This window comes from Cnephaeus nilssonii, assembly GCF_951640355.1.
Source record: "Cnephaeus nilssonii genome assembly, chromosome: 14".
Taxonomy (NCBI): Eukaryota; Metazoa; Chordata; class Mammalia; order Chiroptera; family Vespertilionidae; genus Cnephaeus; species Cnephaeus nilssonii.
The window spans coordinates 3,544,305-3,566,563 of record NC_137085.1 but is presented as its reverse complement, the minus strand read 5'-3'; the positions used below and the strand labels follow the sequence as shown (position 1 = coordinate 3,566,563).

General features: G+C 61.9%; 1 protein-coding gene across 3 annotated transcripts; it reads left to right on the top strand.

Annotated features, from left to right (window-relative positions):
- The first annotated feature begins 6,205 nt into the window (after positions 1–6,205).
- Positions 6,206–16,412, top strand: PLPP7 (phospholipid phosphatase 7 (inactive)). 3 transcript variants are annotated; one of them, XM_079790957.1, is made up of 3 exons: positions 6,241–6,338; positions 6,718–6,934; positions 15,285–16,412. In XM_079790957.1, the coding sequence occupies exons 1-3, from the start codon at positions 6,279–6,281 to the stop codon at positions 15,647–15,649; spliced, it is 642 nt and encodes a 213-aa protein (XP_079647083.1). In that variant the 5' UTR covers positions 6,241–6,278; the 3' UTR covers positions 15,650–16,412. The 3 variants fall into 3 exon arrangements, with proteins under 3 accessions (XP_079647082.1, XP_079647083.1, XP_079647084.1); XM_079790956.1 differs by having other exon boundaries at positions 6,206–6,934; XM_079790958.1 differs by lacking the exons at positions 6,241–6,338; positions 6,718–6,934 and adding an exon at positions 10,425–11,166.
- The last annotated feature ends 5,847 nt before the right edge of the window (positions 16,413–22,259 follow it).

The following is a 22,259-nucleotide window of genomic DNA, read 5'->3' as shown; positions in this document are numbered from 1 at the left end:
CGAGTCCCCGCGCGTTGGGCACACTCGCAGCCGCGGGGGAACTCAGACGCGCTCGCCCCGACCCGGGCGGCGCCGGCGACTCACCTGCCCCTCGGGCCAATCCGCGAGCCCCGGCCGCCGCCCTCCGGCCGCCCCTGACCCCGCCGCGGGCACGTCCTCCGGGCGCCCCTACCCCCTGCCCCGGGCAGTGTCCTTTGGCGCTACTGGGGTCTGGGGCTGGCGTGGGCGCCCCTGGCCCCCACGTCCTCCTATCTCGGGGGTCCTGGGGGGCGAGGGGGCGGAGGGCTGAGGCTCGGGGCGCTCTCGCCCCCACCCCGCGCGCCTCCCTTATTTTATGATCATCGTGAGCCTGCAGTCGCCACTCAGCCCCGCCGCCGCGCCGCACCGCCCGGCGCGCCCCGCGCTGCCTCGCTCCGCTGCAGCATCGGAAAGGCAACCAGGTCAAACTTTGCAGAAACTCAGCCCCTGCGCCGGCCGGGCCCCGCGTCCGCCTGCAGCCGCCGGCGGGAGCACCGCGCACACTGGCACCGCCGCCTGCTCGCCAGCCCCGCGGGGATGCAGGTCCGCAGGTGGCGGCGGCGAGCGCCGCCTCCTCCTCGCCGCCCGCCCTGCTCTCCACCCTCGCGCCCCACACGCCTCCCGCCTTCCCCCTGGTAATCCTCTCCCCCTCTCCCGCCTCTCTCCCCCTCTGCAGCTGCTGGGAGAGCTGAGCCTCTCCTTGCATAAACGACATTTCCTTTTTGGCAAGCCCGGGGAATTGTGGGTAGTGTAGTTCGGCTTGTGTCTAGGGTCCTGGTAGCTGCTCCCTATGCCCTTTGAACTCGCAGGCTTTGGGGGCTCAGGGCACACAGAAAAGAGTCGCGCTGCCCTGGTATTCCTGGCGGCTGGTTGGAGACAGGGCCGGGGCTGTGGGAGGCTCCAGGCTGGGCAGGTCGAGGCGGATACGGCTAGGGAAAGGGTCCCTGTGTCCCTCCCTCTGTGCTGGGCCTCTGGGCACCTGACAGGCGGTCAGGCCTGTTGGACCCCAACTGTGACAGGTGCTGTACCCCATCAGCATCGGTGCGGGAGACCTCTTCTGTGCATTTCCCAGAGCAGGCATCCATCCCAAGCTGGGAGCCTGGGAGACTTGCCAGGCGTCCCAGCTGAGACTGGGGCCTGGTGGTCTGGGGACGGAGGTTCAAAAGGGCGTTTGAACCTGGACGTGGGGGGACGGGGCGGGGAGGAGCGTTGGGGACAGCTGTGATCCTCTCTAAGCACCCTCACACCATTAGCCTCACCCTCACCTTGCAGCCACCCTGGTTTGTGACATCGGAAAACCTTGCAGCCACATTAGAGCTGTTTCCGCCCGCCACGACTCTGACTCCCAAAGGCGCCCGCAGCCGGGCCCAGGGCAGGCGGTTCTGCCGTTCCCGGAGAATGCCAGTGAGGGCAGGGGCCAGAGGGGTGGGACTCTCGCCACGTTGAGGTCTCTTTGATGAATGATCGGCCAGGCGGAGTGGTCCATCAAATAGCAGCAGCAGCTCAGGCCACAGGAAGTGTCTAGCTATACCCAGCCGCACCCGGCTCTCACCTGCTCACTGCCACGGGCCCTCCCCCAGCCTAGCAAGGGGTGGGCCCTCTGCAGTTCAGCTCATCCAAGGCGGGTGTCTCTCATGACCTGCTTCCTGCCAGAGGGCAGCACCCCGACAGCAGAGGTCTCCGAAGGGCTGTGTACATTTCCGTTTCCCGGAAGAAGCTTCCCTGGCTGCCCGACCCACAGCAGCCTCTCCGTGCCCTGCACTCGTGGCCTCCACAGAACATTCAACCCCAGGGACTCCGTACAGCCATCCACGCATCCTTTGTCATCACATCATCATTAGGCTGTTTAGTTTACATATATTAGCCTTTGGGGTATCCACCTCATCTCCCACACCAGCGGCCCCAGGGCCTGGAGCAGAGCACACCTCACTAGCCAGGACGCCCCTCCTGGGGTCAAGGTGACAAGGATGTGAGTGCGCTGTGAACATGTGCTGAGCTGCATGTCTTCCTGGGTTGACATAAGAAGGACAGAGGCCGGGGCCCTGACCTGCTCACTAAGGGGTCAGGGCCCCGAAGGTGGTTTTCTGGGGACCCGTCCCTTGGATGCCCGTTGGAAGTGATGTTACTCCCTGTGGCCCTGGTCTCGGCCTGGGTTTGTGATGATAATGATAAAGTCCCCACTATGTGTTAGGTGCTGCCTGATCGAGCATTGTCTCCTGATTCCTTCACCTTGACCCCAGGAGGTGGGCTGTACAGACAGACAGACCTAGGGGTCAGGGGACAGGGGCATTTTCAAGTCTGAATCCCCACCCAGATCTGGCCAAGCCTAAAGCCCGCTCATCCCCTCCTCCCGGCGCCACCTCCGCCCCGCTGAGCCAGGAAGGAACTGATTCTGGAAAGCTTTGTCTCAGAGTCGCACGGGAAGAGAGTGAGGACAAAACCAAAGACCCCTTGGCCTGGGCCCAGAGCCTCCCCTTTCTCATCACCCATTAGAGCTCTGCAGGGAGATGGCCCAGGGGGTGTCAGCTCTGACAGCCAGAGGGTCTGAAGGCTCAGCTCACATGTGCATCCCCTGGCCCAGCTCCTGAGGGGCCCTCCAAGGTTCTGGCTGCTTCCCCAGCCCCCTACCACCTCCCCCACCCCCCGCCTCCCCACACAGCCCTTCTTCCTGCTCAGCATTTCCTGGAGCTCTGTGGGTGTTGGGCACAGACCCGCGGCCGTCTCAGCATCTGCGGAAGGCCCAGGAGGCATCCACACGAGCGTGAACTGCTGGCATCTGCAGAACAGGACGGGGACCTTTGTCCGAGAGGTGCCCAATCCACAGGGACACTCACAGTGCCCCCTGGACCCCTCCCCCTCCTCTGGCCCCAGGCCCCCCAGACTCCTCTGCGGTGACATCACCAGTGCAAGGGGGAGAGGAGGGGTCAGAAGGCACAGCCCAGCCCCTCCCAGAGATGGTGAACTCCGAGTGGCACCTGGCAGTCAGCGTGTTGTCAGTGGGACAAGGTCCCTCAGCTCCCGGCATTTGCCCAGTGTTGCTAGGTGCCTGCTCTGTGCTGGGCCCTCGGAAGTCCCGGGACCCCGGCAGGGCCAGGACAGGTGACCAGAGTGGTCCCTGGGCGCTGGCATCCCCGTGGGCAGAGAGACATGCAGGGATGACTCCGGGCATGATGCATAGAGGCGCTCATTAACATAAACAACAAAAAGGCACCAACTCGTGCCCGAACAGTCCGTGTCGATGGCTACACGCGGGACGTGTAGTGCAGGCGTCCGTTGTTTTGATGTGCGTGTGTCCAGTGTTGAGCTCGGGGGGAGGTGGGTGATGACGGATGCCTGGTCCAGGGGCCGAGGGGGGCGGGGAGTGAGTGAGCAATTAGAGGAGGTTAGAGTGAATGCATGTGTGTGAGTGAATGATGGTGTGTGAGTGTGTGTCTCAGGGTGTATGTGACAGTTGACAGTTGTGTGTATGTGTGGAGTGTGTCTGAGTAAGTGTAAGTGCCCATGAGTGTGTATGTGTGTGTGTGTGTGTCTATGATGGCATATGTATGTGTGTCTGTGGGGGGGGGGGGATGAGGTGTGCAGGGCTGTGAATGACCAGACGTGGTGTGAGTGTAGATGTGTGAGTGGGGGCATGTTGTGTATGACTGTGCATGTGTGAAGGTCTGTATGCATGTGTGAGAGAGTGTTCTGGTTATGTGAGTGAGCGTGTGGGTGTGGGTAGGAGTGAGCAGACGGTGTGTGCCCATGTGTGTGTCCGTGAGGGTGTATATGCGCGTGTGTGTCTGGGGAAGGGTGAGTGTGTGTCCATGTGGATGTGCGGATGTGTGTGGTGGTGAGTGTAGGTGAGCCCGTTTGTGGGTGTGAGCAGGTGTGATATGTGAGGGTGTGTGTGAGAGTGTGTGTGCGTCTGTGCAGGTAGGGAGGAGCCGGTGAGGGGTGGATTGTCTGGCCTGTTCACAGGGCGGCGCCCTGGGGACCCTCCCCTCCGACCTCAGGACTCTCTGTCCCTCCCGCCGGCTACCCCATCGGAGTCTCCAGAGCTACAGTTCTGAGCGTGAAACGCCCTCTCCTCCCACGATCTCGTGTCCCCAGAGGAGGAGCTGACCCAGCGGCGCCCCAAGGTCAGGCGGCAGGAGCTGGAGTGTGCACGGGCGCAGCCGGCTCTTCAGGCCGCCCCTCCGCGCCGCCTCCCCCAGACCCAGCCTCGTGGGGGTGACGACCCGCGTGCAGGCTGCGTGGGAGGACGCGGTCGCCACACACACACACACACACACACACACACACACACACACACACACACGCCCTGCGCGCTCCGCACCCCCACGCGCCCGCCACCGGGAAGGGCGAAGGCGCGTGGGCAGGCTGGGGCGCCTCGGTGCGGTGCGGCCTGGGAGTTCTCCAAGGTGCTAAAATAAACCCCGCGAAGGATCAGGTTTCCCGACCAAAATAACTCGGGAGCAGCCTTAGAAATGCAGCTGAGAAAGCCACGGGCGGGAGCGCCTGGGGTGGGAGGCGGTGATGAAAAATGCTTTCCAGGGGGCTCCCTCCCCACCCTGGAAGGGACCCTGCTCGGTCCTCCCGCCCGCCCGCCAGCTGTGCGTGACCCCAGGCCTCTGCCCGGAGGGGAGCGGCTCACCCACTCCCCTCCCCAAATGGCCGGCCTGCTGGTGGCCCACCAAGGTTTGTCCAAGACCTTGACTCCAGAATCCAACAGCCATTCGTTCAATGCCCGTTTATTGAGCACCTCGGGGGTCCCAGGGCCCCTGAGCCCCGGATGCACAGTGAACACGTAGACAGCGGTCCCTGCCCTTCGGTGGGCACTCCGCTGGGAAGACATGGCCATGACAGAGAGAGAGAGCAGAGCATGTTAGAAAGGACCAGGCCGAGGAAGAGCAGAGGACCTCACCCGATGGCCCGGAGAGCATCCCTTCGCCTCTGAGCTCCGATGTCCGCGTCTGTGCGACGGGACGCCACGGCCCCCAGGAGGGTGGCGACGGCTCAGGGACACGCAGCAGCTCCGGGGTGAGCGCAGAGCACGTGCTAAGTTCAAGCGGGTGAGAGGGAGAGAGAGAGAGAAACATCAATGATGAGAGAGAAGCATTGATTGGCTGCCTCCTGCACGCCCCCTACTGGGAATGGAGCCTGCAACCCGGGCATGTGCCCTGACCGGGAATTGAACTCGGACCCTTCAGTCCGCAGGCCGACGCTCTATCCACGAAGCCACACCAGCCAGGGCTGAGCCCGGGTTGATTTTGCACTTGCCACGCGAACTGCTTCTTTGTATTCTGCTTCAGTGCACAGGGACGTATGCAGGAGGGTGGCGGTGCCAGAAGAGCGTTGAATAGTCACAGAACGGAAACAACCTACGTGTCCAATAACAGATAAACCATGGCCCATCCTCATGACAGGCAGCCATTGAAAGATGATCGGTTGTCATGGAAACATGGCCAGGTTTATATTTGTTAAGTGGAAATGGGAGGTAACTTTTTTAAGGGCATATAACACATTTTTAAATGCATATTTATATATGTATGTGTGTGTGTGTGTGTGTGTGTGTGTATGATACACATAGATGCAATTTGTTTAACGTGTTGTTTCTGGTTGTTAAAGTCATACTTGGTGGTTGTAAACATTCCCGTAATTGGAAATGAGACAGGTGAGAAGCCCTTGATCACCTGACCACAAAACGCAGGCCATGGAGGCAGCCTCCCCGGCAGATCCATTCCCAGCCAATGAACTACGCCTCCCGCGCATGGAAACCAAGCCTCCCTGCCACTCCATCGCACTGAAGCCAGACTCAAGACCGATTTAAAAAAAAAAAAAAAAAGGCCTGCCTGCCCACTTAATGAGCTGCTGCCACCGAGGGGCGGGGCCGGCCTGGCCCCAGAGGCCCACGATGCTGCTTCCCTGACGTCACTCACTCCATCTGGTGCCCGGAGAGGCCTCCGGCCTGCGCTCCGCTGTCCAGTCCGTGGGACCAGGTCCAAGCTGCCGGGGCCAGTGGGACGGCAAGCCTGGCTCGCAGGGGCCTGGACGGCTCAGAGGGAAGCTGGTGAAGGCGGGGCTTGGCCCGGAGCCCACCCTGGGGCCTCTGGCCTGGACAGCTGAGGCCAGGGCAGCAGGAGGACTACATTTCCCAGAGTCCCCCAAAGCCTGGGGAGCGAGCCATTGGGAGATTTAAATAGCCCAGGCCTGAGGCAGGGCCGCAGCTGTGGACTCCCCCGCCTCCCTGGTGGCTCGATTGGCGCCCGCCGGCTTTGATGGGCTCGATTGGCTGCCCAGCTGGCACTGACGTCCCAGGAGCCGGGTGGCAGCCGGAGGTAAACAGCCATGTGCAATCCTCCGCTCTATATTTAACCGTGGAGCAGGCAGGCAGGGAGGTGGCCGCTCTGGGGGCAGCTCTCGCCTGGGGGAGAAGGCCCTCGCAGCAGGCCTGGCACCGGCCCTCACAGTGCCAGCGTCACCATGCCAGGCTCCCAGAGCCGGGCCCGGGCCCGGGACCGCAACAACATCCTCAACCGGGCCGAGTTCCTGTCCCTGAACCAGCCCCCCAAGGGGGTCCCAGAGCCCCGCAGCTCGGGTAGGAAGGCCTCGGGCCCCTCGGCGCAGCCCCCACCCGCCGGCGATGGGGCCCGGGAGCGGCGCCAGTCCCAGCAGCTGCCCGAGGAGGACTGCATGCAGCTGAACCCCTCCTTCAAGGGCATCGCCTTCAACTCCCTGCTGGCCATCGACATCTGCATGTCCAAGCGGCTGGGGGTGTGCGCCGGCCGGGCCACGTCCTGGGCCAGTGCCCGCTCCATGATCAAGCTCATTGGCATCACGGGCCACGGCATCCCCTGGATCGGGGGCACCATCCTCTGCCTGGTGAAGAGCAGCACGCTGGCCGGCCAGGAGGTGCTCATGAACCTGCTTCTGGGTGAGTGTGCCCGCCCTCCGCCGGCCGCCTGCCCCACCCACCCTGCCAGGACCGGCAGGGACCTCGGAACAGGAGCAGTCTAATGAGGTTAGGCAGGAAGGGCGCCCCAGAAACAGGCCTGGGGGAGAGAGAGCCAGGGATGCGCAGATGAGGGCCCTGCAAGGGGGGGGCTGCTGGGAACTACTGCCCAGAGGCATCGGGGGGGGGGGGGGGGCGGTGGGCTCTGGAGGCTGCGGCCTCGAGGCAGGTAGTCGGGCTGGTCGGGTCCTGTGGGGGTCTTGGGTGGAGCGTCTCATCTTGTAACTCCCACCCACAGGTGGGGGTCCCTGAGTTTCTGGGCTGCTTGCAGGCAGCACTTGTGAGCTGCCCCCCTACCCCCCTGCCTGGTCCTAGGACCCTGCCAGCTGCCTGAGATGACTCCACAGGGACTAGGGGTGCAGGGGGTTCAGGGTGCTTCCCCGGGTGAGTGGCCAGGGGCGGGGCCTGTGAGCTGGTCTTTGGTTTGTTTTAACAACGTCTTTGCCGCCACGTCTTTCTGTTCAGCCCTGCTCTGTGCAGGTGCCCCGGGGGGACCCATGTGGAAGGCGGACCCTCCCCTCCAGCCGGCCACCCTCCCAGCACCTCCAGGTCCCAACGTGCCTGGGGAACCTCTGCTTCCACCCCCCAGGTTGAGCCATGTCCATCCCTCGCTCCCCCCAGCGTGGCCACCATGTGGGCCCCAGGTTAAACCAACACTGACGAGGGCCCCAGCTCCCAAAGGGCATGGGTCAGACCCCTGAGAACTGGTCCCGAGGAAGTCAGGATGAAAACGTGTATCTCCTCGCCGAGGCCTGAGTCTGGGACGGACGCGCTGTGGGTGGGACGTGGGGCAGATGCTTCGTGAAGGAGACGGTGGGTGTGGCATCACCAAGGTTTTCTCGTTCTTATGACTAAATCATTTACATTGCTCGTTATTTATCCTGAATAAACAGTCCCATGTGACTGGCACTAGGATCATTCCCACTTCACAGACTGGGAAACTGAGGCCTCTATAGATAAAGCCTGGCTCAGGCTTCAGAGCTGGGGTTTGCACCAGGTCTGCTGCGTCCAGGCCTGTGCTCTTTCCGGGCGCCGGGCCATGGGCTCGGGAGGGAGGGTGCAGGGCAAGGTGGCCAGGGCCACACGGGGGGTTCTGGGGCAGAACCCTGCTCTCCTTATCCGCGGCCTCCCCAGGGCCCACCGCGGCCTCACACAGAGCAGGGGGCTAGGTGCCTGGTGTCAGAGGACGGGAGTGCAGAGCGTGCTCGAGCCCGCTCCCTGGACCCGCCTGCACGGTCCCGCCCCGGATGGTGGTGGTAGAATCCGTCATGTGTTTAGTGTGGGCTGTCTGTCCACTTCTCCGTAAACCACGCCATCACTTAGCCTCCCACAGCCCCATGAGGGAGAAGCCATTAGTATTTTCCGTTTAAAGAGGGGAAACGGAGGCACGGGGAGATGCAGCCAGGCGGCCAGGGGCCAGGGTGAGAACTGGAGCAAATCTCTCCAGTTCGGTGGCTTCTGGCCCATCCCAGCAGCCAGCTGCCGGGGCACAGGTGCTGGCTTGGAAGAACAAGACTCCAGACCCTCCCTTCTTGAGAAGAATGGCAGTCGTGTTGGTTCAAGTTCTTTAGACTTCGCTTACTGAGCCTCCTATGTCCCCATCCCATGCCCTGGGCGTGCCATCTCTCATGAGTTAAAAATCTGTGCAATGGCCTTTGAGGTAAATAGGAAGACACCCACTTGACAGGTGAGTTCCCTGAGGCTCAGAGGGGTTAAGGGACTTGCCCACTCCACACAGCCGTACGTGGCAGGTTGGGGACTCAAACCCAGGTCCTCCAGACAGCAAACCCCTCACCGTCCCCTCGCCATCAGTCTGCAGGGTTCTGCTGTCTTTTTTTTTTGGGGGGGGGGGGGCGTGCACCTTGGGGTCTCTCAACTCCAGAGCGAGGCTCTGAGTGGGACTGAGCGTGGTCCAGGCCCTGCCCAAGCCTGACTCGCTCGGTGACCTTGGTCAGGTGAGTTCCCGTCTCAGAGCCTCGGCTTCCTGACCTCCGTGGGGCTCAGGGCTGTGGGGGATTCAGGGGTAGAGCACTTGGCACAGTGGGTGGCCCGCGGATGTGCCCAGTGGATGGCCGATCCACTGTTCCGTGCCGCAGGGCCCAGAGGAGTGAGGGAGCCCGGCCCAGCCCTGCTCGCCCACTCCAATACCAGGGCACCCTGGGCTGGGAGCGGAGGCCTCTACCTGTACAGTGGGACCTGGGCTCCCCTCGGCCCCTGGGGAGGAGGGGGGCTGAGGCGCCTTAGGGCATGGGCAGAGTCCCCGTGGGGCTGGGGGGGGGTGTTCTCTGCACCACCCCTTCAGTATTTCCCTCAGGGCAGTGGTCGGCAAACTGCGGCTCGAGAGCCACATGTGGCTCTTTGGCCCCTTGAGTGTGGCTCTTCCACAAAATACCACGTGTGGGCGCGCACGTACAGTGCGATTGAAACTTCGTGGCCCATGCGCAGAAGTCGGTTTTCGGCTCTCAAAAGAAATTTCAATCGTTGTGCTGTTGATATTTGGCTCTGTTGACTAATGAGCTTGCCGACCACTGCCTCAGGGCATGCTGCCCAACCTCAGGCAAGTGACTTAGCCTCTCTGAGCCTCATTGTCCTCATCTGTGAAATGGGCTGCTGGGACCCTGCACTGAAGGATTCCACACCAAGTGCTTAGCACACAGGAATGCTAGCGTGGCAATGATTGTCACCATCATCATCACACCACCATTACCAAAGGAAGTCGGGGTCCCCTGCAAGCTCTAGACCTGTGAGCTCCCTCCCTCCTTTGTCTGACCCCTGCGGCACCTGGCTTGATGATCCCAAAGGGAGCCAGGTGACCCGTGACCCAGGCCCGTCCCAGTTCACCATCCTGGCTCCTCACGGGCCTACAGGAAACCAGGCCCGGCTCCCACTGTCTCCTTTCTGTCTCTGGGGAGTGACTGCTCTAGGGACCGCATGGACGTGGCATCCCCTAGTTCTGTGTCCGTTTGCGACCGGCTTCTTTTATTCAGCAGTGTCCTCAGGGCCCCCCTTTCCCGTGTGTCCGTGTTTCCCGCCTTCTAAGGCGCGTGACATTCCGTCGTGTGGCTGGACCACATGTGCGCTGACCCACCCTCTGTCAGTGGCCTCTGGTTGCTCTGCCCTCTGGCCACGGTGCACACAGCTGCTGTGGACACGGGGTCTCTCGGAGAGCCTGCCTCGCCTTCCTCAGGGGGCAGACCCAGAAGCGGGACCGATCTAACTCCAAGTTTAGCTTGTGGAGGGGCCGCCCCACGGTTCCCGCCGCAGCTGCCCCATGTGCACCCCGCCCGCACTGCACGAGGCTCCAGCGTCTCCACACCCTGGCCGGCACCTGTCACCCCATCTTCTAGAACAGCCGTCCCGGTGGGTGTGAACGGGCGTGGTTTTTGAAAGATGAAACAGAGGGGCCGGAGACCATGGGATACCAGGACACAGGCTTTATTGGAGAGAAGACCCCTGCCGGCTCCCTTCCAGAGGGAAAAGAAGAGAGAGCATGTGCTGGGGTAAAGGCACCTTTTAAGGGGCCCCTGGGCTCTGCTCTGTGCGCACGTCACACGGCCCGCAGACGCTCCCGGCCTGCTCTGCCAGCCCGCCTCGTCCCCACAGCCCGTGACGGGCCTGCTGTGATGACCTCGGCCCCCACGTCCCTTCATGCTTGAGGGGCTCGGGACCCAGACCAGATTCCTCACCCCTGCAGCAGTCCCCCTCTCCGCCCCTGTCCCAGCACCCCCTCCCAGTCCCCCTTCCCGCCGCCGCCCCCCTGCCCCTGTTTCCGGACAGCTTAGGTGACGGCCCCTCCACCGGCTGCACAGACCGAGGGTGACCAGGAGCACGCTGGTGAAGGCGACGCCGCGGGCGCTGCAGAGTAGAGCATGCTTCCTGCCTGCCCCAGTCCACTTCTCACCACCTCAGGGCCGCCCGTGGGCGCCCCCCCACCCCCAGGTCAGGGCCCCCAGCAGCTGCCCTTGCCGCTGACCCGGAGGTGAAGGGAGGAGGGGGCCATGGGCAGGCCCCGGGGCTGCAGTGTCCCTGCTCTAAAGCCACGCCCAGCAGCCTGGCACTCCGCGGAGGAATAAACGTGCCCCCCACCTTCTGTGCTCGTGGTTGTGACACCCCTGCACCCCGACAGTCCGCAGAGGCAGAGCCAGCTTCTTCAGGTGAGAAAACCTGCCAAGCTGTGGGATTCCTCAGACTCTCAGGCTGGGGGACAGGACAGACCCTCAGGACCTCCTCCCGCCTCCTCTCTGCCCCCCGCAGGCCTCCCGGGCTGGGCTTCCTGGGGGGGCCCGGGTGTAAGAGAACGGGGGGGGGGGCCAGGTGTAAGAGAACCTCAAATCTGCTGCCTGGACACCAGGTCAGCTCAGTGCGTTCACCACCATCACCCCCAGACCTTCCTCATCTCCCCAACTGACACTCTGCCCACGGAACACCCACTCCCGCCCCTCCCCCAGCCCGGGTAACCCCTGACCTACTTCCAGGGACGTTGCTACGAATTCCCTTCTTCCAGGCGCCTCTTATAAGCGGAGCCTTGCCATGTTTGTGTTTTGTGAAATAACTTTTAAAATGTGTACAAGTCCCGTGTAGTCTGGTGAGAAAACACTTGCAATGCGGAGTGACAGAAAGACAATACAAATCGCCGGCTCCCTCCCAGCCTGAGGCGCTGCGAACATTTAGTGCGGAGCCTGCCTTCCGAGTCTCTCTCTGCAGATAAGCACATTTGCATCTTCTTTTTGCAAAAATAGCCCCTACTGTAAGTCCTGCTTGGTAATTGGCCTCTCCCGCTGACCAACCCCCAGCTCTCCCCCGCGGCTATAAATATCCACACGCTGCGTCCTCCCCATTGCCCCCCCCCCCCCCGCCCCCAGTGCGCCGTTGTCTAGACTTGGCCTCAGTGTCCCATCGGCCGCCACTCAAGGGCACTGGGTGGCCATCCTGGACCCTGAGCAGGTGCACGGCCCTCCTTATCTCCCGAGGACATTCCTGCAGATGCGGCAGGCCTCTTTCAGAGCTGGGCCAGACGCCTGCCCAGAGCCGAGGGAGCTCACCCTGCCCCACAGCACCACCGGCTGGTCCCCACCCCTCCAGCAGCCAGCGGGGGAGGGGGTAGAGGCAGGGTCAGTCCTCAGGCCAGAAGAGGCGGGACCCCTCCTCCCAGCCCCAGCCAGCCCCCAAACCTGCCCGCCCCCAAACCTGCCCCCCAAACCTGCCCCCTCACCAGCAAGGAACCTCATCTTTGCTCCCTCCCCAGGGACAGGTGTCAGGTGTCAGAATTCCTTCCTGGAGGTTCAGGCATCTCAGCCCCTCCCATACCCCACCCCCACCCCTGCTCAGTGAGAGGAGCTGAGAGGGGATTGTGGGGCCAAGCCCTGCTCCCAGGTGCCATTTACGGAGCCGCCGCCTGAGCCCTCAGAGTCGCCTCTGGGATGATCCTCATGTTATCAATGAGGGAGGGAGGCGCCCAGGGATGGCCCTGCCAAGGTCATGCCATCAGCAAGCAGCCGACCTTGACGCGGGCTCTGATTCTGGAGCCCCGGTGCAGGAGCTCCGCCCTCGTTGACTGCAGTGAGCGGAGGCCCAGAGAGGTTGAGTGACCGGCCCGGGTCACACAGCGTGACGGAGGCAGGGGGTAGCAGCCACGTTCCTGACCCTGGCCCCTGAGCTTCCTCCAGGCAGACCTTTCCTACGGGGCCACGGGCTCCCCCAGAATCCAGGAGGGAATGTAGGCCAGGGGACCGACGGGGCCATGTGAGCGGCACTCACGGAGCCTTGAGTGATGGCACCATTTGCTTCTATTTCTGGGCCCCGGGTTATGCGCTGACAGTGTCAGAATCACGGTCACAGTGCCTGGCTGCCGGGCTGCCGGGCTGGAGGAGGGAGAGGGCCCTGGGGGGGAGGGGGCAGGGGGGGGTGCTGGGAAGCCATGGGTTCTGCTGGAGAGCCGGCCTACAGGCTGAGCGCCTCTCCCTCCAACAACCCTCCGCCCCAGGCAGCGTGGGAGGGGCACACCACGGGTGTGCGCCACCTGGGAAGGGGCTCCATATAACTGCTGCGCGCTCCCCGTCTCTTCTCAGCACAAGGCACCCTGCCAGCTGTTCTCCAGCCCAGGCCGGGCCCACACCTGACACCCCCAAGAACCTCAGTGCCCCAAACTGGAGGTCAAGTGAATGAATGAACCAGGCACAGGAGGGGCTGGGCCAGCTGACAGCCGGGCTGCCCAGTGGTCCCCCAGGGCCACTGGCAACGGGACCGAGGCCTGGGGGGAGAGCTGTCGCTCAGGGCAGGGAAGGGCCTCGCTGGAGAGGGCGGCTGGCGCCCCTCGGCCCGGCCTTGGCCTCCACGGCTCCATCAGGCCCAGAGGACCGGGGTCGGGTGCAGCCCCCTCCCTCCAGCCCAGGTGCCCTGCCGGTCCCTCTCTCCTGCTGGAACTGTGACCTCCCAAAGGCTCCATGCCTGGGAGGCCTGGGCTCCTGGGAACAAGTCGCCATGGACATGCGTGGCCAGGCAGCCCCTCCCTCCCCTGCTTCCTGCTCTGTCAGACATGTGGGGGGGGCACAGGGGGGCATTGGCCAGCCCTGTGGCTAATGTGAAGGGCAGGCCCCAGAGGAAACCAGGGGTTCAAATCCCAAACAAGAGCGGGGGGGTGTGTGGGGAGGGCAGAACACGAGGAAGGCAGACAAGGTCTGCACTAACGGGGAGCGCAGTTATTGGGGCGATGGAAGGTCCAGGCTGTCACCGAGGTGGAGAGCGCGGTGCCGCGTTCCTGAAAGCTGCGCTCCGTGGGCGGCGGCGGCCAGGCGGTGGGAACAGGGCTGCCTCTGGTGGTTTCAGATCCTCTGTGAATGTTCTCGGGGAGCAGTTTTTTCTGGGTGGTGGCAGCCCCTCACCGTTCCCGGGCCAGCACCCGGCGCCGGGCTGCGGCCGCGTCGTTTGATGACCCTCCGTCTCGGGCCTCCCTGTGTGCCAGGCACGTGGGGACCCACTCCCTTCGTAGGACCGTCCAGAGAGACGGAGAGCAGGTTGGGGGGCCAGGGGGCGGGCGGAGGGGGACGAGGGGTGACTGCCGAATGGACGCGGGCTCCACTTTGGGGGATGAAGTGCTTTGGAACTGGAGAGGCGGCGCTCGCACCCGTGAACCTGCTAGATGCCACTGCGTTGGGCACTGAGAGTGGCTCATTGTATGTCCCACGAGTTTCACCTCCACTCTGAAGAAATGGGATGGTCCGACCAGCGTGGCTCAGCGGTTGAGCACCGACCTGTGAACCAGGAGGTCACGGTTCGATTCTGGTCAGGGCACAGCCCAGATTTCGGGCTCAATTTCCAGTATGGGGCGTGCAGGAGGCAGCCAGTCAATGATTCTCTCATCATTGATGTTTCTCTCTCTCTCCCTCTCCCTTCCTCTCTGAGATCGATAACATATATTTGAAGAGAAGGGGCTGGTAATGTCCACTTCTCGGGATTGGCGGGGGATTCCGTGAGGCCCTTTGAGAAAAACCACCAGCCCAGGGTCCCGTTTGTCAAACTCGGGTCCTCCCCGGAGCCCAGGAGACCCGATCCCACTCTCTCAGGCAGAGGCGTTACCGGCCGCCTCCAGCCGGGAGCGCACCCAGTCCTGTCCCGGGAGCCCACATTGGAGGGGAGCGATGAGAGAAGCTCATGAGACAATGGGTGGCATGCCAGGCGGCGAGGGATGCTGCAAAGGAAAATCAAGCAGGGAGCCCTAGCCGGTTTGGCTCAGTGGATAGAGCGTCGGCCTTCAGACTTGAAGGGTCCCAGGTTCGATTCCGGTCAAGGGCATGTACCTTGGTTGCGGGCACATCCCCAGTAGGAGGGTGTGCAGGAGGCAGCTGATCAATGTTTCTCTCTCATCGATGTTTCTAACTCTATCTCTCTCCCTTCCTCTCTGTGAAAAATCAATAAAATATATTTTAAAAAAAGAAAGAAAAGAAAATCGAGCAGGGAGCAGGGGGCAGGGGGCAGGGGGCAGGGGGCAGGGAGTGGAGAGCAGGGGGCAGGGGGCAGGGGGCAGGGGTGGAGGTTGGGGCTGGTCGGGAGAGGCATGTCTGCGGGAAGAAGTGAACATACATCCCAGGGCAGGGCAGTTGGTGGAGGGAACAGAGCAGGCAAAGGCCGCGAGGTGGGAGCGTGCTGGCGCTCCGTGTGGCTGGCGCTCCGTGTGGCTGGCGCTCCGTGTGGCTGGCGTGAGGAAGGAGGCAGGGAGGGGGGACCCCGCAGGCGGCAGGGCACTGACAGCCCCGGGGCCCCTGTCTCCCCGCAGCCCTGCTCCTGGACATCATGACGGTGGCCGGCATGCAGAAGCTCATCAAGCGGCGTGGCCCGTTCGAGACGAGCCCCGGCCTCCTGGACTACCTCACCATGGACGTGTACGCCTTCCCCGCCGGGCACGCCAGCCGCGCGGCCATGGTGTCCAAGTTCTTCCTCAGCCACCTGGTGCTGGCCGTGCCCCTGCGCGTCCTGCTGGTGCTCTGGGCCTTCTGCGTGGGGCTGTCCCGCGTGATGATCGGGCGGCACCACATCACGGACGTCGTCTCGGGCTTCATCCTCGGCTACCTCCAGTTCCGCCTGGTGGAGCTGGTCTGGATGTCCTCCAACACCTGCCAGATGCTCATCTCCGCCTGGTGAGCCTGCGGGCCGCGGGGCGAGGCCGGGCCCCGGGGGACTGTGCAGCCCCGGCTCCCGGCTGCAGGCTGGCCACCTGCCCCTTGGCCGGGCCCCGCTGGGGACAGCCCTGCTTGGCTTCTGCTCTGCAGGGGACAGGTGAGAACCAAGAAGGCAGGAGCGGGACCGAGTCTTGTCTTGTCCTTTCATCATCGTGACTGTTGAGTTCTTGGCTTGCCCACCAGGCCACACCGTACAATCCCTGGCAAATACCCCCAACCCACCACCCAACACGGGTGCCATTCACGGTCATCGATGGCTTAGGGCGCACCTTCCGAAGGTGCCCTCCGGACACCAGCCTGGGAAGCAAAGGGTTCTGTGGTCAAATCCACGTGGGAAATGCTGCATTCTCTGCCCCCGGGTGGACGGTCACAAGGTGTTAGTGTCGCAAAGGCTCTGACAAGGCCTGCAGAAAGCTTCCTGGGAACCTGTGTACCATGTTTCCCACGCTGATTTGACCACAGAGCCCTTTCCTCCTGGGAGAGCTGCGGACCCCTGAGAAACCCCGTTTCCTCGAGCTCCTTGTGGGAGATGCTGCCCGGAGCGGAAGGACTGAGGTGTAAGCTGGCCTCTCCCAGCGCCGGCCAGTGCCACGCCTGCGGAACGCCCACGGCCCGTGGGCATCGGTGCCACTTTGGCCCCCAGGGGCCGGACTCCGTGTGACCTAATAGGTCGTTTCCAAGTCAACCGCCATGTATGTGCATTTCATGTGACAATACAGATGACATTCAAGGGACCCTCTCCCGCGTGGCTTTTCTTGGTGTGGTTCCGGTTTCCCGGCAGGAGAGTCTGTTAATATAGCGAGGCGGGGATGGAGGGGGCGTCTCTGTTAACATGGGGGAGGGGTCTCTGTTAACATGGGGGAGGGGTCTCTGTTAACAGGGGGGAGGGGGTCTCTGTTAACATGGGGGAGGGGGTCTCTGTTAACATGGGGGAGGGGGTCTCTGTTAACAGGGGGGAGGGGAGTCTCTGTTAACATGGGGGAGGGGTCTCTGTTAACAGGGGGGAGGGGGTCTCTGTTAACAGGGGGGAGGGGAGTCTCTGTTAACATGGGGGAGGGGTCTCTGTTAACAGGGGGGAGGGGGTCTCCGTTAACAGGGGGGAGGGGAGTCTCTGTTAACATGGGGGAGGGGTCTCTGTTAACAGGGGGGAGGGGGTCTCTGTTAACATGGGGGAGGGGTCTCTGTTAACAGGGGGGAGGGGGTCTCTGTTAACATGGGGGAGGGGGTCTCTGTTAACATGGGGGAGGGGTCTCTGTTAACAGGGGGGAGGGGGTCTCTGTTAACAGGGGGGAGGGGAGTCTCTGTTAACATGGGGGAGGGGGTCTCTGTTAACAGGGGGAGGGGGTCTCTGTTAACATGGGGGAGGGGGTCTCTGTTAACATGGGGGAGGGGGTCTCTGTTAACATGGGGGAGGGGGTCTCTGTTAACAGGGGGGAGGGGGTCTCTGTTAACAGGGGGGAGGGGTCTCTGTTAACAGGGGGGAGGGGTCTCTGTTAACAGGGGGAAGGGGGTCTCTGTTAACAGGGGGGAGGGGTCTCTGTTAACATGGAGGAGGGGGTCTCTGTTAACATGGGGGAGGGGGTCTCTGTTAACATGGGGGAGGGAGTCTCTGTTAACATGGGGGAGGGGTCTCTGTTAACATGGAGGAGGGGGTCTCTGTTAACAGGGGGGAGGGGGTCTCTGTTAACAGGGGGGAGGGGTCTCTGTTAACAGGGGGGAGGGGTCTCTGTTAACAGGGGGGAGGGGGTCTCTGTTAACAGGGGGGAGGGGTCTCTGTTAACATGGAGGAGGGGGTCTCTGTTAACATGGGGGAGGGGGTCTCTGTTAACATGGGGGAGGGAGTCTCTGTTAACATGGGGGAGGGGTCTCTGTTAACATGGAGGAGGGGGTCTCTGTTAACATGGGGGAGGGGGTCTCTGTTAACATGGGGGAGGGAGTCTCTGTTAACATGGGGGAGGGGAGTCTCTGTTAACAGGGGGGAGGGGGTCTCTGTTAACAGGGGGGAGGGGTCTCTGTTAACATGGAGGAGGGAGTCTCTGTTAACAGGGGGGAGGGGGTCTCTGTTAACATGGGGGAGGGAGTCTCTGTTAACATGGGGGAGGGGAGTCTCTGTTAACAGGGGGGAGGGGGTCTCTGTTAACAGGGGGGAGGGGTCTCTGTTAACAGGGGGAGGGGGTCTCTGTTAACAGGGGGAGGGGGGTCTCTGTTAACATGGGGGAGGGGGTCTCTTAACATGGGGGAGGGGTCTCTGTTAACATGGGGGAGGGGTCTCTGTTAACATGGGGGAGGGGGTCTCTGTTAACATGGGGAGGGGGTCTCTGTTAACATGGGGAGGGGAGTCTCTGTTAACAGGGGGAGGGGTCTCTGTTAACAGGGGGAGGGGTCTCTGTTAACATGGGGGAGGGGGTCTCTGTTAACATGGGGGAGGGGGTCTCTGTTAACATGGGGGGTCTCTGTTAACATGGGGGAGGGGTCTCTGTTAACATGGGGGAGGGGGTCTCTGTTAACATGGGGAGGGGGTCTCTGTTAACATGGGGGAGGGGGTCTCTGTTAACATGGGGGAGGGGGTCTCTGTTAACAGGGGGGAGGGGAGTCTCTGTTAACATGGGGGAGGGGTCTCTGTTAACAGGGGGGAGGGGGTCTCTGTTAACAGGGGGGAGGGGAGTCTCTGTTAACATGGGGGAGGGGTCTCTGTTAACAGGGGGGAGGGGGTCTCTGTTAACAGGGGGGAGGGGAGTCTCTGTTAACATGGGGGAGGGGTCTCTGTTAACAGGGGGGAGGGGGTCTCTGTTAACATGGGGGAGGGGTCTCTGTTAACAGGGGGGAGGGGGTCTCTGTTAACATGGGGGAGGGGGTCTCTGTTAACATGGGGGAGGGGTCTCTGTTAACAGGGGGGAGGGGGTCTCTGTTAACAGGGGGGAGGGGAGTCTCTGTTAACATGGGGGAGGGGGTCTCTGTTAACAGGGGGAGGGGGTCTCTGTTAACATGGGGGAGGGGGTCTCTGTTAACATGGGGGAGGGGGTCTCTGTTAACATGGGGGAGGGGGTCTCTGTTAACAGGGGGGAGGGGGTCTCTGTTAACAGGGGGGAGGGGTCTCTGTTAACAGGGGGGAGGGGTCTCTGTTAACAGGGGGGAGGGGGTCTCTGTTAACAGGGGGGAGGGGTCTCTGTTAACAGGGGGGAGGGGTCTCTGTTAACAGGGGGGAGGGGGTCTCTGTTAACAGGGGGGAGGGGTCTCTGTTAACATGGAGGAGGGGGTCTCTGTTAACATGGGGGAGGGGGTCTCTGTTAACATGGGGGAGGGAGTCTCTGTTAACATGGGGGAGGGGTCTCTGTTAACATGGAGGAGGGGGTCTCTGTTAACATGGTGGAGGGGGTCTCTGTTAACATGGGGGAGGGAGTCTCTGTTAACATGGGGGAGGGGAGTCTCTGTTAACAGGGGGGAGGGGGTCTCTGTTAACAGGGGGGAGGGGTCTCTGTTAACATGGAGGAGGGAGTCTCTGTTAACAGGGGGGAGGGGGTCTCTGTTAACATGGGGGAGGGAGTCTCTGTTAACATGGGGGAGGGGAGTCTCTGTTAACAGGGGGGAGGGGGTCTCTGTTAACAGGGGGGAGGGGTCTCTGTTAACAGGGGGAGGGGGTCTCTGTTAACAGGGGGGAGGGGGGTCTCTGTTAACATGGGGGAGGGGGTCTCTTAACATGGGGGAGGGGTCTCTGTTAACATGGGGGAGGGGTCTCTGTTAACATGGGGGAGGGGGTCTCTGTTAACATGGGGAGGGGGTCTCTGTTAACATGGGGAGGGGAGTCTCTGTTAACAGGGGGAGGGGTCTCTGTTAACAGGGGGAGGGGTCTCTGTTAACATGGGGGAGGGGGTCTCTGTTAACATGGGGGAGGGGGTCTCTGTTAACATGGGGGGTCTCTGTTAACATGGGGGAGGGGTCTCTGTTAACATGGGGGAGGGGGTCTCTGTTAACATGGGGAGGGGGTCTCTGTTAACAGGGGGGAGGGGGGTCTCTGTTAACATGGGGGAGGGGGTCTCTTAACATGGGGGAGGGGTCTCTGTTAACATGGGGGAGGGGTCTCTGTTAACATGGGGGAGGGGGTCTCTGTTAACATGGGGAGGGGGTCTCTGTTAACATGGGGAGGGGAGTCTCTGTTAACAGGGGGGAGGGGTCTCTGTTAACAGGGGGAGGGGTCTCTGTTAACATGGGGAAGGGGGTCTCTGTTAACATGGGGGAGGGGAGTCTCTGTTAACAGGGGGGAGGGGGTCTCTGTTAACATGGGGGAGGGGAGTCTCTGTTAACAGGGGGGAGGGGGTCTCTGTTAACAGGGGGGAGGGGTCTCTGTTAACAGGGGGGAGGGGTCTCTGTTAACAGGGGGGAGGGGGTCTCTGTTAACAGGGGGGAGGGGTCTCTGTTAACATGGAGGAGGGGGTCTCTGTTAACATGGGGGAGGGGGTCTCTGTTAACATGGGGGAGGGAGTCTCTGTTAACATGGGGGAGGGGTCTCTGTTAACATGGAGGAGGGGGTCTCTGTTAACATGGGGAGGGGGTCTCTGTTAACATGGGGAGGGGAGTCTCTGTTAACAGGGGGGAGGGGTCTCTGTTAACAGGGGGAGGGGTCTCTGTTAACATGGGGAAGGGGGTCTCTGTTAACATGGGGGAGGGGAGTCTCTGTTAACAGGGGGGAGGGGGTCTCTGTTAACATGGGGGAGGGGAGTCTCTGTTAACAGGGGGGAGGGGGTCTCTGTTAACAGGGGGGAGGGGTCTCTGTTAACAGGGGGAGGGGTCTCTGTTAACATGGGGGAGGGGGTCTCTGTTAACAGGGGGGAGGGGGGTCTCTGTTAACATGGGGGAGGGGGTCTCCTAACATGGGGGAGGGGTCTCTGTTAACATGGGGGAGGGGTCTCTGTTAACATGGGGGAGGGGGTCTCTGTTAACATGGGGAGGGGGTCTCTGTTAACATGGGGAGGGGAGTCTCTGTTAACAGGGGGGAGGGGTCTCTGTTAACAGGGGGAGGGGTCTCTGTTAACATGGGGGAGGGGGTCTCTGTTAACATGGGGGAGGGGTCTCTGTTAACATGGGGGAGGGGGTCTCTGTTAACATGGGGGAGGGGGTCTCTGTTAACAGGGGGAGGGGGTCTCTGTTAACATGGGGGAGGGGGTCTCTGTTAACAGGGGGAGGGGGTCTCTGTTAACATGGGGGAGGGGGTCTCTGTTAACATGGGGGCGGGGTCTCTGTTAACAGGGGGGAGGGGTCTCTGTTAACATGGGGGAGGGGGTCTCTGTTAACAGGGGGAGGGGGTCTCTGTTAACATGGGGGAGGGGGTCTCTGTTAACAGGGGGAGGGGAGTCTCTGTTAACAGGGGGAGGGGAGATTCTGTTAACATGGGGGAGGGGTCTCTGTTAACATGGGGGAGGGGTCTCTGTTAACATGGGGGAGGGGGTCTCTGTTAACATGGGGAGGGGGTCTCTGTTAACATGGGGAGGGGAGTCTCTGTTAACAGGGGGGAGGGGTCTCTGTTAACAGGGGGAGGGGTCTCTGTTAACATGGGGGAGGGGGTCTCTGTTAACATGGGGGAGGGGAGTCTCTGTTAACAGGGGGGAGGGGGTCTCTGTTAACATGGGGGAGGGGAGTCTCTGTTAACAGGGGGGAGGGGGTCTCTGTTAACAGGGGGAGGGGTCTCTGTTAACAGGGGGAGGGGTCTCTGTTAACATGGGGGAGGGGGTCTCTGTTAACATGGGGGAGGGGAGTCTCTGTTAACATGGGGGAGGGGAGTTTCTGTTAACATGGGGGAGGGGTCTCTGTTAACATGGGGGAGGGGTCTCTGTTAACATGGGGGAGGGGGTCTCTGTTAACAGGGGGAGGGGGTCTCTGTTAACATGGGGGAGGGGTCTCTGTTAACAGGGGGAGGGGTCTCTGTTAACATGGGGGAGGGGGTCTCTGTTAACATGGGGGAGGGGTCTCTGTTAACAGGGGGAGGGGTCTCTGTTAACATGGGGGAGGGGGTCTCTGTTAACATGGGGGAGGGGGTCTCTGTTAACAGGGGGAGGGGGTCTCTGTTAACATGGGGGAGGGGTCTCTGTTAACAGGGGGAGGGGTCTCTGTTAACATGGGGGAGGGATCTCTGTTAACATGGGGGAGGGGTCTCTGTTAACAGGGGGAGGGGTCTCTGTTAACATGGGGGAGGGGGTCTCTGTTAACATGGGGGAGGGGGTCTCTGTTAACATGGGGGAGGGGGTCTCTGTTAACAGGGGGAGGGGGTCTCTGTTAACATGGGGGAGGGGGTCTCTGTTAACATGGGGGAGGGGGTCTCTGTTAACATGGGGGAGGGGTCTCTGTTAACATGGGGGAGGGGTCTCTGTTAACAGGGGGAGGGGTCTCTGTTAACATGGGGGAGGGGGTCTCTGTTAACATGGGGGAGGGGTCTCTGTTAACATGGGGGAGGGGGTCTCTGTTAACAGGGGGGAGGGGGTCTCTGGTAACATGGGGGAGGGGGTCTCTGTTAACAGGGGGAGGGGGTCTCTGTTAACATGGGGGAGGGGAGTCTCTGTTAACAGGGGGAGGGGAGTCTC